The 14,740-nt window shown below is 49.7% G+C and overlaps 1 protein-coding gene across 1 annotated transcript; it reads left to right on the plus strand.

Moving 5' to 3' along the window:
- The first annotated feature begins 47 nt into the window (after positions 1-47).
- Positions 48-8,844, plus strand: HIF1AN (hypoxia inducible factor 1 subunit alpha inhibitor). The gene is made up of 8 exons (XM_071748137.1): positions 48-272; positions 1,259-1,509; positions 2,462-2,610; positions 4,275-4,420; positions 4,780-4,886; positions 5,272-5,335; positions 5,554-5,664; positions 6,397-8,844. Exons 1-8 carry the CDS (start codon positions 99-101, stop codon positions 6,439-6,441), a joined length of 1,047 nt encoding a protein of 348 aa, XP_071604238.1. The 5' UTR covers positions 48-98; the 3' UTR covers positions 6,442-8,844.
- The last annotated feature ends 5,896 nt before the right edge of the window (positions 8,845-14,740 follow it).

Genomic DNA, 14,740 nt, shown 5'->3' on the forward strand with positions numbered 1-14,740 from the left:
TGCTATTCCCCCAGCCCTGACCTCACTTCCGGTGCCGCCGTTGTCGGGCGACTTCCGCTTCCGGCTTTTTATATCCGGGTTCTCCGGTGGAGGCGGCGATGGCGGCGGCCTCCTCCTCCTCGGCGGCGGCCTCGGGCTGCCTGGAGGGCCCGGCCGCTACCGCGGGGTCTGGCTGGAGCGAATCCCAGTTCCGTCGTTACTCCTTCGAGACGCGGCCCATCCCGCGGCTCAGCCACAGCGACCCCCGCGCTGAGGAGCTCATCGAGAACGAGGTACGGGGGGCAGCGGCGGCACGGACCGACCTGGGGCTGCGGCGGGGCCGGCTCCCTGTGCTCCGCGGTGTGTGGCGGGTAGAGCAGGGCCGCAGGGATCTCATCTCCCCGTCCCGGCACGGCTGGTAGCGCTGTCCCCTTTCTCTTAATCATAGCGGGCTTTGCTTTCCGGTACCGGAGAGCTGAGCTGTGAAATGTACCGGACACGTTTGGTGTCAGCGCTTCGTTCTGGGGATGAAAACGCGGTGTGAAACCTTGGGCGGGCGTTTGCTCTCCGGTAATTGAGAGGGACCACAGGTGGGCGGTTGTGGGTCTTGTGTCAGCCCTGGAGATGCTCGGAAAGGCTGCGGGGGGTTGGTTGTTTGTAAAGCGACTCTGTGAGAAAAGAAGCGGTGCACGGGCAGCTTGGAAACACAAGAGCTGTTATTCTTGTTTAGGCAGGTTACTGTGTTTAGGGGGGAAGAGAGATGATGTCTTGTATTTCCCTTTTATAGTGGTTCTTTTCTTTTTTGGTGTAGGAGAGATGGGGCAGTCTCAGTTTTTCAGTGGCTGAAGGTTATGTGTGATCCTGAGTGCTGTCTCTGGGCTCAGTGGTATTTTTCTGCCAGCATTTGTCCCTCCCTAGTCTGGCAGTGACCAGGCAGAATCAGCAGCATTTCCTTGCTACGTGGCAGGACCAAGTAGGTCTAAAACTTTTCCCAGGTGGTGTTTGTGTAACCTCAGGTGTCAGAGATCAGCCAGGCAGATAGTGGGGCTGTCCCGTTGCTCCCAGGAGCCCCTCCTTGGAGCAGGCCACCCCTTTCTTAAGACTTCAAATCGTATTTTGCTTGTTTTTGTCTCCCCAGACCTGGGCATGTGATTGCCCTGAGTGCCTTGTTGCAACTCCTTGTTTTTCAAAGGGAGTTTGTGTGTTTGCAGTAATGAGTGTGATAGCTCTGGAGTTCAAGAGGTCCTCCAATCAATCAACTTCCTGTTCCTCTCCCCAGGAGCCCGTGGTGCTGACAGACACCAATCTGGTTTATCCTGCTCTGAAGTGGGACCTGGATTACCTCCAGGAGAACATTGGCAATGGGGACTTCTCAGTGTACAGTGCCAGCACACACAAGTTCCTGTACTATGATGAGAAGAAAATGGCCAACTTCAAGAACTTCAAACCCAAGTCGAGCAGGGAGGAGATGAAGTTTGCTGAGTTTGTGGAGAGGCTGAAAGAAATACAGCAGCAAGGGAGTGCTGAGAGGTAAGGGATGGGTGGAAGTTGCTCCATTTCCACTGCTCTCAGGAGTTTGTCTGCAGTGAGTGTCAGTGACCAGAACCTCTCAAACCCTTTATTTTATTGTCCTGCTTTTTCCTGCCACTGCTTGATGTCAGCCTGGTTTAAAAAGTCATCCCATTAGCTGATCAAACTGCTTGCATTGTCTGCAGAGATTTGGGTTTTTCCTTCTCTGTCTGAGGCAGGGTTTGCACAGAGGAAGCCTCGAGCTTCACTTTCTTGTTTTGCAGATTGTGGTACTGGTAGAGGAGCCTTCCAGGTGCAGGGGTAGAGGCTGTGGCACTTTTCCACAGAACACCCTGGCAGCTGGTGCTGACCCTCACTCAGAAGGATGAGGAAAGGTTGAGGTGTGGTTTTTCCAAGAGATAAGGCAGTCCTTGGGATGAGAAATGCATTTTCCCTCCAGCCTGGCAGACAGCAGCCTGCAGTGCTGCAGCTGTTAATGCAGATCCATCCTCTGTGTCTGAAAGTGTCTCTGGCTACAAAGGAACTGAAATGTGATGGGTTTCCTGAGCTCTTCTGGTAGAAGAGGTGGTTACTGCAGGGTGGTGGCATTGCTCTGGGGATTATTTACCAGGGTGTTAGGTGCTCAGCAGAGGTCAGTCTTTCAGTTTCCTCTTCCTGCCCTGAGGGCGTTGTTCCCGCTTTAAAATTCTCCTTTCCCCTTGTGAATGGTTCAAGCAGAACTGAGTTTTGTTCCCTTCTGCCCCAGGAAATTATCAGCAACCTCTGGGGACTTTGTGAAGCTGTTTCCTCCCACAGATGCTTGTGATGGAACAGAACCTCTAGGAGTTGTCTCTTTGTTCTGGAATCTTTCTGAAGAGATGCAGAGATAGGTTTTTTTTGTTTTTTTTTTTTTTTTTTTATGTTCATGGGAAAGTTTAATACTTGCTTTCTGCTTGACCTTGGGGAAACACAGGCTATATCTGCAGCAAACCCTGAATGACACAGTTGGGAGGAAGATTGTGGTGGATTTCCTTGGCTTCAACTGGAACTGGATTAACAAGCAGCAAGGGAAACGTGGCTGGGGTCAGCTGACTTCCAACTTGCTTCTCATTGGCATGGAAGGTAAGCAGTGTCCTTTGACTGGAGGAGAAGTGGAGCAGACTTGGTCTGTTTCCCTTCCAGAAGGTCTTTCAGATGGGTTTTCCACAAGTTTCTCCATGGTCCTTCAGAGCAGGTGTTGGATTGGGGGCTGTTGTCACAGCTTGACCTGGGCTGTGGAGGGGAAGCACCCAGAGGAGCAGCCTGAGTTCCCCAGAGGCTCTGTGACTGGCTGGGTGTGTGGTGCTGGCAGGGCTGTGCTTCACTAACTGCTGATCACATTCCAGGACCTGTTTGTTGTTTGGATCCTTCAGGGGCTGGAGGTTTAAAGGGCTCAGAGTCCAGAGATCCAAAATTCACAAATATTTGCAAGTTGAGCAGTGTGAAGTCTTCTGGGCTCTTCTTAGCAAGTCCAATGTCTGCCCAGGAGGAAATGCTGAGTTCTGTGAAGCATTTGTTCTCATTTCAGCTGCTGGGGAGGAATTGTCTTTTAATTAGGAGCTGAATTTCTTGTTGGAAGTTTAGAGGGCACTGGAGAACTTGAAAGATGGATAAATCCTAAAAATATCTGTGTAGAATTCCAAATCCACGTGCAGAGTGACCCCCAGGCAGGTGCCTTAGGAGACAGAGGCACTGCTGGCAGGGAGAGCATCCCAGGGGAAAGTGCTCAGCACCTGGAGAAGGGGTGTGGAGTTCTGTGAAGTGGGGTGCCCACCTCATCCAGTTACAACTCTCAGCTACAGTTAGGTGGCAATTCATGGCTGCTCAGTTCTGACAGGGGATGTTTTTTCCAACATGCTCTCCTAGCAGTGCTTTGCCTTTTGTTTTACTCCCTTGGGACAGAGAACTTCACAGAAAAAGCTCTGCACCAACACTCACATGTGGGTCAGGATAGGACCACTGGAAACCTCTTGTCAGGTTGTGCAGAGGAACCAAGGAACTGGCTTGGTTCACAGAGTGTGGCTGAACAGGGAGCATCACAGGAGCATTGTCTGACCCACTTAGTGAAGTCAGGGGGTTATCTCTTATCTTTATATGTATATATATATATATATATATATATATATATATATATATATAAAGAGGAAGCTAAGAGAGCAATATCTGAATTGGCAAGCAGCCTGGAAAACAACTGTGAGGAGTACAAAATGGCCCCCTGTATTTCAAGATTTGATTAAGTTTCAGGTCTAGTGGTGGCAGTCAAGCTTCTTAACTGTTATTGTGACTGATGAGGTGCTATTTGGAGCCCTGATGGCAAAGAGATTTGTTTTCCTCCAAAACAACTAGGGCTTTTTTAAAAATCAGACTCTTGGATTCCTTTTCTCTAAACTAAGACTTTGTGAAAATCCATCCCAGCACTTGCCATCTAAACAGGGTTTTTTAATGAAAAAGCTTCCCTTCAACATGCACCATCTGCTGTTCATGGAAACAAGCTGGAGGGGTCCTCATCCTGTGGAGCATAAGTTGCTGAATATGGATTTAGAGTGGAAATTGTTAAGTGGGGCAGCAAGTGCTCAGCAGAGGCTGAGTGATACAGTGATGGGTTTGTAACCTTCCTGTGTCCATTTTCCTTGCTTGGTTTCCTGAATCTGTGGCAGCACATTTGCTCTCTCTGGTAGGGAATACAACTTCTGTCATTCTTACCTCTATGTAAGAGTCTCTTATTTGTGTCTTTTCTCTCTCTGTAGGGAACGTGACACCAGCCCATTATGATGAGCAGCAGAACTTCTTTGCCCAAATTAAGGGTTACAAGAGGTGCATTCTCTTCCCTCCTGACCAGTTTGAATGCCTCTACCCTTACCCTGTGCACCATCCATGTGACAGACAGAGCCAGGTGAGAGCAGTAGATCTGTTCTCTGCCATGAAGGGACATTTGGGAAGAGGCTTGGTGGGAAGAGGAAGCTACCCTGGAGTCAAAGCTCCATCCCACTTGCTGACTTGCAGGTGCTGGGGCTTATTGGTGGCACAGCTGGGCTGCAGCTGGTGCCTTCTCTGTTTTGGTTCAGGGATCAGACATGCTCAGGGACCAAGCTGGGGTACTTTGGGGGTGCTGCAGGACCTCTCGGTGGAGTTAAGACAGGAATGGGAATGTAAAATCCACGTCAGGAAGATTGGGGTGATTTCTGAATGCTGTTAATGAGGTTTGTCACTTCAGGAAGCTCCTCTGAGGGTCTTGGTGTTCTTTCCTGCCAGGTGGACTTTGACAATCCTGACTATGAGAAGTTCCCCAACTTCCGGAGCGTGGTTGGCTACGAGACGGTGGTGGGTCCTGGGGATGTGCTGTACATTCCTATGTACTGGTAAGGACAGTGGTGGTGCTCTGCAGTCACCAGAAAACAGGTTTGAAAGGTCTTCTGCTTAGTGTTCTCTTGGCTCTTAAGGGAATGTTGTGAACTTCTTCAGCAAGTATGATGTTTGCTGGGATGTCTTGGGCCAATCTGCTTCCACTTCCTGTCTGCTGAATGGGGGTGATGTTTCTCCCTGACACTACATCATTGTGTGAGCATTCCACTAATGTCTGCAAAAAGAAAAGGATCTATATTTAAATAAGGAGAGCTTTCCAGCAGGTCTGGGGCCTTGATGATGAAGGTGTAGGGCAAGGCTAGTGCAGTCTGAGCTTGTCCATTCAAAGGATTTCACTGTAAGATACAGAAATAGTTTCTTTGTTGTGTGGTTTCCATGCAGGTGGCACCACATCGAGTCTCTCCTCAATGGGGGAATTACCATCACTGTGAACTTCTGGTACAAGGTGAGTTCAGGTGCCTTCTGGCACAGCTTGTGTGTTTTGGTTAGGGGTGTGCTGGTGCATGTTGCGGATGTGAGAACTTTTTTGCACCAAACCCTTTACTTGAAAGCTGGGAACTCCTTTCTTCCTTTTCAGTCATGTGTGAAGAACTGGGTGGCTGGGAGAAGGTGAAGTCTGCCAACTCAGGAAGCATTTAATGAGCTATTTTTGATTATTTTCAGGGTGCTCCAACCCCAAAGAGAATTGAATATCCATTAAAGGCTCATCAGAAAGTTGCAATAATGAGGAACATTGAGAAGATGTTGGGAGAAGCCTTAGGAAATCCACAAGAGGTAGAAAAAAGAACCATACAGTCCCTGCTGCTGAAATTGTTATGGCTTAATGCATGTCTCAGTCACTTCTGAACTCTTTGAAATTTTAACCAATTGGTATTTAGAAAAAACAAATAGCAGCAGTAAGAGTGTGTTTTTGAAGATCTTCTGCTGATCTGAAAGTGGAAATACTGGATGTGCAGAGGAATGTTGTCATGGTCTGTAATCCTTTCCACTGTGCTGGGTCTCCTCTTTAATGCACTCATGTGAGACCCTGCCTCTCCCTTGAGATTATCTCACTGACCTTCCCTCAGTCATCAGGCAGTGCTGGGAAATGGGAAATGGCTGAAAACAAAACCTTAGCAAAATGGTCAGTCCTGGCTGTCCCTCAAGAGACCCCAGGGACCAGAGAGGGTTTGATGAGTAAGAATGTCCTTTCTCTGCAGGCCCTGCACAAACTGACCACTGGTGCCTGTTGGCTTCTTTTAATGGCATCCACTGAGACGTCACAGGTCTAGGGTAGGAAGTGCAAGAGTTTCAAATAAACACTCTGGGTGCAATGTTTTGGTTGTAACTCAAGCTGAGTGTTGGCAGAGGATCCTGCAGTTTTGGTAGGGTGTTGCAGGATGTGCTCAAGGGTGCCCTGGTGTCTTATCTTTAAAATTCTTCGAAGCCTTGGGGTGTACCCTAGGCTCAGTGTGTGTGTGCTGAGTCCCTCTGCCCTGGCTGATGTGCTGTTTCTGCTTTGTGCAGGTGGGTCCCTTGTTGAACATGATGATAAAGGGTCGGTATGACTAATGCCTGGCTGCCTGGTGACTGATGCTGGAGCTGCTTTGTTCACAAGCAATGGAAGATATCGAGCGCTAGTCCTGCACGCAGCACTTAACAGACTGCTGGGTGTCCTGGCCCATCCCTGCCCCACTACAATAAAGGGGGACACTGGAACTGCAAAACCGTTAGTACCCCACTCATCCTCCACTCTCATCTAACTGAACTTCCCAAGAAAGAGTCTGCACTTACTGGAAGCTGGAATCATGCTCACTGGTTGGTTTTTTTCTCCCCCTGCCCTGTTGGCCACAAGGAGGAGCGTGGCGCCTGGCACTCGGTGCATCGCTTCAGGATGGTCAGGCCTTTGAAGAAGAGCTTGGAGGAGAACTGGGAGTGATCTTGTTCCCTCTGCCCATGGGGTTTGGGCCTCCTGGCTGTGTTTAATGTGTTGGTGCCTGCAGTGGATGTCGGGCGGGCAGTGGTGGGTTTCACAGCCCTGTTGTTAGAGACAACACAGCCCTGTCTGTGCTCAGCTCTGGCATCTTTTTTGTACAGGGGAAGCGAACTCGTGAGGTGGCCTCTGCGTGGTGAGCATCTGGAGAAACAATTCAGTTTCTTTTAACTGAAGACATCAAAGCTTTGGGCTTAGGACAGGGCAGAGATCAGAGTGAATTAATTTAGTGTGTGAACACCAGATCCCACGCTCTCCAAGGAACATCAGTGCTGTGAAAGTCTAGGTAAACCACCTTTCTGACAGCATTCTCTGAGGAGTGAAGGCTTCTCTGGGGCTCTGCTGAGGCTGCAGTGTGGTTCAGAGGATGTAGCAATACAGAGGGAGATGTAACTGCCAGGGCAATCTCCTGAGTCTTCAGTGATGAAGCCACACTTTTTTAAAAGAAATTCCCCAGGGGCACTGAGCTAGACTGTCAGAATGCAGTGTCAGATAGGTACAGATCCTCCCTCCTCCCTGCCAGGGGTGCTGGTTCCTCAGGCTAACAAGGGAAAGTGCCCTTTTTACCGAAACTGCAAAACTCACGTGTGTGTGTGTCTGCGCAGAGGTGCACGTGTTTGTGTGATGTTGTGTGGCTCCTGCCCATCAGTTAAATCCACGCCAGTGTGTGGTTCCCTTCCATGTACAGTCACCTGAAAGAGGTCAAGGCTTTCTGTTTAAATGTGGTTGAATTTATCTTGATCCTTTTTGTATTCCGGGACTTGATGTGGCACGCCAGGAAATGATGAGACCTGAGCATGGGAACCAGACAAGCCTCTGTTTGAGAGTTCTCAGCAATCACCCTTAAAAAGAAATAATTCTGCTTTCTTCTTCCTCCTCTTCCATAAAGAAGCCCTGGGCTCACGGGGAGTCTGGCTTTTCATTCCCTGAGGGGCACTGCTGTCCCTGATTCGGGGGGGTGGTGCAACAGTCTTGTATATTTGACATGGTTGTAATGGGTCCCAAGGGCTAGAGGTGAGAGAAGCTTTTTAATAATTCATCTATCTCTTTCCAGAGAAGAGTGAGGAATTTGTTCTGTTGAGATTTCTCAGTGTTTTCCCTCTTGTTCTTCAGGGCTTGTTCTGACGTGGGGTTCTGATAAATGTGTTGAGAAATGCTGCTCAAGAAGCTCTCTGGTTTTGGCCTCAGGACCTGTATTTTGCTGGGACAGCTCACGCTGTGAGCTTGCTTTGCACAAAGGTGAAAGGCTTTTCAAACAGGAGGTCCCAGGGTCTGGTTTTCTGGCTGCTTTAGTGGTCAGAACAGGTGAAGTGTAATTGGCAGCTGCAGGGTCCTTGTTTAAGAAATATTTCCATGTCACTGATTGTCAGGCTGCCGTGTTACTTGTTGCAGACTCTCCAGAGCTGTGGTTAGATCCAAATGGAAGTCACTCAGCTGGAAACGTAGCAATGCTGGGCCTTTGGGTAGGTGGGGAAGAAGGCTAAGCTGCTGACTGTGGAACCAAGGCTTTCCCAGGAATCCTGGGCACATGCCCTTGGTTGAAAGATTGTCAAATGGAATTCCAGCTCTGTGCTATGTATTAAGCACCTGGTAGTCTCCTGTACTACTTGTTAGGCACCATGAACTCTTGAAGCTCAGGGTGGGAGTTCATATATCCCATGTGGAGAGAGAATGGTACTTACAGAACTTTTGGATCCTTTTTTATTTTTAATTTTTTTTCCTTTATTTGCCAAAGGTCTAACTTTTAAAGTGTCTGAACAGGTTTTGCTGCACTTGACTTCGTGAAAGCTCATTTACAATGCACTGATGGACTGACTCCCCCCCTCCCTTCCCTTTTCACCTTGTGCTTTCAATGCCCCTTGCCATGGTATGGGGAAGCTGTGTGTGTTCTCTGCTCGGGGTGTGTGTGCAGGGGGTGGGGTGTGGTGAACACACGGTACCTTCTGAAGTGTAGTTCTTAAATACAACCAATGTTGAACAACTGAACTGTGTGGCTTCTATTTTGTGAGTGGCTGTATAATGAGGTGTGTGTATAAAGCTGCTTTTCAGTCTTTCCAGTGACTCCACACGTTCTCCATGGGTGAAAGCATCTCGTCTGAAGAACTGCCTTCCAAACAGAACAGCAATACCAGCTGCACTGTTGTGTGTCTTCATCCATTTCCTGAGGCTGCTCTCCTTAGCCTGAAAGGAGAGTTGGGGAATGAGGTGATATCCTTGAACACTGACAACAAGTGTTGGTGAGGAGCAGCAGGGAGCACCCTTTGCACGTGCCCTTCCAAGGTGCTTTTCTCTAGGCCTCCTTTCTGGCACCTGTGTGTGTGGAGCTTCCCTTCACTCCTCACCTGCCATTCCTGTTTCAGAGAGGGCACCTGTCCCGTCAGTGTCCTGGGAAGTCCTGAAGTCACCAACTTCCCTGGGCACTTCCCTGCAGTGGCACTGCCTAGAGGGAAAGGGGAAGAGATGCTCTGACTGTGACAAACACACAAAGTAAGTTCTAATTACTGCCTCGAAAAGTCAAATATTTGTTGCAAGCAGAGGACTAATTGTTGGGGGGAGGGAGCGGAAGTTGAGGCTCTTGGAGTGTAAGTGGAACAGATGCCCGGACGCCTTGGGGAAAGGCAGCTTTCCTCTACAAATCAGAGCTTTAAATTACAAGGCTTTTACCAACGAGAACAGTTGTGGGAAGTCGTCTGCTCTCATTTGCGTAATGGCTTCTGTCACTGGTGATTAGACACAGGATGAAGGAAAAGAAATTTGACAATTAGGAATGAGCGATCATTAATCAGAATCTTTGTTAGAAGGGAGGGAAAGGGGGGAGAATATCCCACAAACAATGGAGGCAGCCACTGGAGCCACAAGTCCAGGAGATGCAGAACTCTGTAGTAATACTGTTGCTCTGCAGAGCACCCTCTGCCTAGGTACAGAGCCCTCTCCTCGCTGCACCAACACCCTCTGTTTCCTCCTCAGTACCTAGCTGCACACTGGCACCAAAAAGTCTCAGGAATTGTCTGTTCTCTCCCCATGCTCTGCGTGTGTAACTTCTGGGGCAGAGGAGAGCAGGCACAGGCCTTGGCTGGCATGCAGAAAGGTGAGGATGAGCAAAGCAAAAGCAGTTCCAGGCTCTGTCCCTGATTCTGTCATTTCCTACAACAGCCAGGAGAAACCTGGTGGGCTACAGGATAGGTGGAGAAAAGAAGGCAGTTGTGGCTTCTTTGTGTCTGTCCTTTGCTGGCTTAGCTCAACATCCAGCCGTGCACAATCCAATATATGCATTTCTTTGGGTTTTGACCAAGTTATTGGTGCACACAAAATCTCTTGCCTGCTTTTTCTTACAGACATGGTTCAAAGTCTGGCCAGGTTAAATGTTTTGGTGTAGTTTATGGAAGAGGCACTGCAACAGCTGGGAGTGGGGGTGACAGACCATTTGTAGGGCATCTAATGTTGGTTTGTGCATCTCAAGGCTTCAGCTTACTGAATTAATTGGTTTCAGGGATAACCCCTACAGTAAGGTGTGTGAGGGCTCCAGCACGGCTGAGAGCAGCTGGAGGAGTGAGGTCAAATTATTTGTTCTACAAAAGGACAGTCCCTGCAGCCACACAGAGGGCATGTGGGGTTATAGCAGTATCCAAGGGGGTGGTTTTTGTGGAAGAGTTTTGTGCCACAGGCAGTGGAGTGACTCTGCTCCCAGCTCCTCTGCTGGTCCCTCAGAAGCTGCTCCCATCCATCTGTGTTTCACTGGGGTAAAATGCTCCTGGCAGAAAGAGTGACTGGTGTTTGGTGTTTGGGTCACCTGCCAAGCCATTGCAGGCTGTGGCGCTGGAGGGCGTGGGGTGGGAAGGAGTTAGAGGGAATAAGCTTCTGGTCTGCCAGCTCACCTGAACAGCAGAGATTTGTAGAGCTAGGCTGTGTTCCTTGGGTTGTCAGGCCTGACCCTGCTCCTGAAGGGCTGACCTGAGGGTGATCAGGGCTGGGAACCTCCAAGTGGAGTTTGAGGCTCTGAAGGACCCATCATCTGCTACCAATTCACTCCAAGCACAACCCGAGCCCCTGTGCTCCCATCTCCTCCCCATCACAGAGCCAGTCCTGTGTCTCCTGCTTTTGCTGTTTGTTTATAGCTTTCCCCATCCCATCTGTCTTTCTCTCCTCCTTTCTCCCCTTCCTTTTCCCTCCCTCCCTCTCCCTCCTCCCCCTCATTCCCTGTAAGCAATTAATCATTTTGACAGGCTCGGCGATGGCCTTTTATTTCCTTGAGGCGGCCAAGAAATGTCTGTGAGCACCTTCTCTGGCACCCCTTGTGTTCTCTCACGAGTCAGAGCAGCCACTTTGCTTGGAGTGACAGCACCAGGAAGGCAGGGAGAGGGGAAACTCCAGCAGAGCCAGCTGGGGACAGGGGCAGTGTGGCAGCACCCAGTGGGGGTGCCGTGTGGGTCCCCCTTACCTGTGCTGAATGTCACTTCCCTGTGCCTTGAATGTGTTGTGTTTCCCTCCCTCCCTCTCTCCAGGCTCCCCTTCAAATCTTGGTCACAAAGGCAGCCAGGAAGGAGTCAGTCTACTTTAGCAGAGTAGCTGGAAGGAAAAGCTGTTGGAGAAGAAAGGAGAGAGTAGGCTGGGATCACCAAGGGAAAAAGAATGGGGATGACTTTGCAGACAGATGTGGAAGCCTTCCTGGGAAACTCCCCTTCTTTGTGCAGGAAGCTGCCTCTAAGTCTCTTGTTGTGGTTTATTTGGACTTGTCATGAGGATGCCTTCCATTCCCCTGCAGCCCCAGGAGCTCTCAGGCCATGGGACATGTTAGTGCAAATGCTCAGCCACCTGCCTAGAATGAAAACAGGGTGGATCAGGGTGCCTGGTGTAACTATCCAAATTTTTTTACCTCCTCTAATCAAGCATTGTCCTTCCCCCTGGACCAAGGGATGCTGTACCTCTGCAGTTACTCTTTGGCATGAAACCAGATGCCTTTCACAAGAGGAAGGAGAGGCTCAGAAATCACCATTCTACCCTGGACCTATGGGCCTTGAGCCTTCCTGGATGGAAGACTCTAGACTGAGACTGCCTGAAGCCTCCCAGAATGGCAAAAAGTAGGGAAGGGAGTGTTTGCTTGGAAGTTGCCACCTCTTGAGATGGGAGAGGGTAGCAACACGAGGTGAAACCCCTTACCTCAGCAGGGCTGTGCAGGTGATAGCTCTGAGCTGACTCTGGGAAGCTCACTCCCTCGTATGAAGCATCAGTGCTTGCTCTTCACACGAGTTCTTGCCCTACATGAAGGGCATGGGAGCCAGTTTTAACTGCAAGGCCCACTAGCAGCAGGCTGAATGGGTTCAGTGAAGAAAACCTGGAGGGAAAACCAGAGCCTGGCCCCTTAGGACCTCCCTGTTGTTTGTCTTCTCCTTGTGGAAAGGCTGCCCTTCAGGCACAGACCTCAAAGCTGGTACAACCCAAGCCCAAAAGGAGGGCATTGAGCTCACCTGGGATAAATGTCTCTGCCCCTGGTGGGCTGGTGGCATCAGACCTCTAGAAGGTTGGAAGGTTGGAGTGGAAGAGGAGCTAAGAGGCACTTCCCAGCAGATGAAAAGGCAGCGTGTGCTCCTCCGCCAAGGTCTCTGCTGAGTTTCTCTAAACTGGCATTCCTCTCAAGGAAGTATTGATTTTGTGCTGGTGGTGTTAAGCAGTGTTGTGGAAAAAGAGGCTGTCAATGCTTGGCAGAGCAGTGGTGGCCCTTCTTGGTGGCCAGGCTCACTGATCTGGCTTGTTTTCTGCTTGAGCTTCCAGGGTGAGGAACACTGACTTTGGGCTTCCATGGAAGTGACCAAAAATGGCTTCAGTGCCTCTTTTCCAGTGTGGGGTGGTTGTTTGATCCCTCGTGTTCAGTCAAGGACAGATGATGTTCTTTAGCAGCAGAAAGTGGCCTGTCCCTGGGCACTTTATGTCCAGTAATAGGAAGTAATGTTTTTTTCTTGAATATAACATAAGAAGGTAACATGGTAGAGGTCTTAAACAGTTTATCTCCCTGTTGGAAGTTTTCAGAGATTTTCAGAAGCTAAGTCCAACCAATGCAGGTAATACTGGCTGTCTCACACTGTTTTAAATCAGCAACAGCCCTAGTGAAATCTTGGTCGTTAGGGGTTCCTGCCTGTTGAGTGCATGTGAGGCTTTCAGTCACATAGCACTGCAGTGACAAAATCTGTGTCTTTGCCCTCCCAAACAATGAGCAGCAAGCAGAGCACAGTGCTGTTTGACTGCTCTGAGACCAAACCACAGAAAGAGGAGCCTGAGAGTGTGCAGCACTGGGTTCTCACTGCTGCTTTCATCTGTAAGATTCTACTTTGCCTGCTCAGAAAGGTGGTGGTGACTCCATCCCTTGAAATACTAACTTGACTGGCCAAGGTCCTGAACAACCTGATCCAGTTGTATGGAAGGCTGAACTAGATGATCTCCTGAGGCACTTCCAATGCTGGTTATTCTGTTATCCTTGAGGCTTGCCCAAGAAAACCCATCACCTAATGTTCTGTGTTTGATCCCACCTTGTAAAATGATCACAGAGCCCAGACAACCCAGAATGTAAGGGAAGGATCAGATTATTTCTCTATGTAGAAGCCTTTGTGGCAGGATGTTTGGATTACTCTCTTTGGTCTCTAGGTTTATGAAGAGCTTCCTCACTGTCCTTGCACCATGTCTGTCAGCAGAACTGATGAGTGGGGCAGGCTCAGGGAGACAGCAATGGATCGAGCTGATCATTGCGTGGCAGCTGCTTGTCACTTCCCCCAGTGCTTACCATGCAGCAGAGCGGGTGGGGTGCTGCAGGCCAAGGGCAGAGCTCAGAGCTGCTTGGCTTCAGACACAAAGCAGCATTTGCAGGGTCAGCAGAGTGCTGAGGTTTGGCTCACTGCTGTGGAGCTGAGCTGGTGACATGAATGAGCTCACCTGGGGATGTCAGTGTTGCTGTGCAGCTGGAGCTGCTGCCACCCACGCTGGACAAACCCCAGGACTGTGCCCAGTTAGCAGGAGGCTGAAGGAGAGCTCTGCCTCGCTGCCAGGGCTGCAGGTCCCAGTTTCAGAACACTGCTTTCAGTACTGACACTGTGCTGCTGCTGTCCTGGAGGATCTCTGCAGGTCCAGGTGCTGAGCATCCTTGTCATGGCCTGGGCCACCCCCAGTCTTCTCAAAATCCGAGATTTCCTTGGTTATTGGCAAGCATCTCCATTTCATGCAGCTCTTCCAGGCTTCTGAGCAGCACCTGAGGCTTTATGGAAAAGCTGGAACACGAGGCTAACTTTGCACGTTCCTTTAGGTGGCAGAGGTGCTCGTGCCCTTGGGGATGTCACAACCAGAGGCTGGATCAGTTGGATTTGGGAATCTCACCTTCTGAGGTGCCCTGACCATCAGAGACATTTGTGTCTGGGCTCTGTCTGTCTGGGCTGCTCTGAACATTATGGATGTGTTGCTGCTGTCTTTGCGGAGTGGATGAAAGTGTTTGTGGTAAAATGTAATCAAGTGGAAAATTGCAGTGCATATAAACACATATGGCACTCAATGACTGGGCATTAGGCACAGTGACTGCAGGCAAAAAAAAAATTATCTGTAAACGTTTCGCAGCAAGTTTCGAAATCTTAAAGAACAATAAGATATTAGCAATTTAATGGGGTGATTCAGCGAGGCAGCGATCCTTGGGTTGGGAGAACAAGGATGCATGCAGCTGCAGTGATGGGACTGCCTGGGATTACCCAGCCAAGCTCAGCAAGCCCTGTCTCCCAGCACAAGAGAGCTGCCAAAGGTTTCCTTCATGTGGCAAGGTGGCTGTGCTCAGAGAGGAGAGAGCCAGGAGGTGGCCTGTGAACCTTCCCAGTGCCACCTTCCAGCCCCCTCCACCAGCCTGCTGTT

The sequence above is a fragment of the Heliangelus exortis genome, chromosome 7 (assembly GCF_036169615.1).
Source record: "Heliangelus exortis chromosome 7, bHelExo1.hap1, whole genome shotgun sequence".
Lineage (NCBI taxonomy): Eukaryota > Metazoa > Chordata > Aves > Apodiformes > Trochilidae > Heliangelus > Heliangelus exortis.

What these genes read in the sequence shown, in the direction of transcription:
- HIF1AN (XM_071748137.1), top strand. Translation starts at nt 99, where the DNA reads ATGGCGGCGGCCTCCTCCTCCTCGGCGGCGGCCTCGGGCTGCCTGGAG. An exon ending in GCTTCTCATTGGCATGGAAG is followed by an intron (nt 2,611 to 4,274) that starts GTAAGCAGTGTC and finishes CTCTCTCTGTAG; the next exon opens with GGAACGTGACACCAGCCCAT. An exon ending in CTGTGAACTTCTGGTACAAG is followed by an intron (nt 5,336 to 5,553) that starts GTGAGTTCAGGT and finishes GATTATTTTCAG; the next exon opens with GGTGCTCCAACCCCAAAGAG.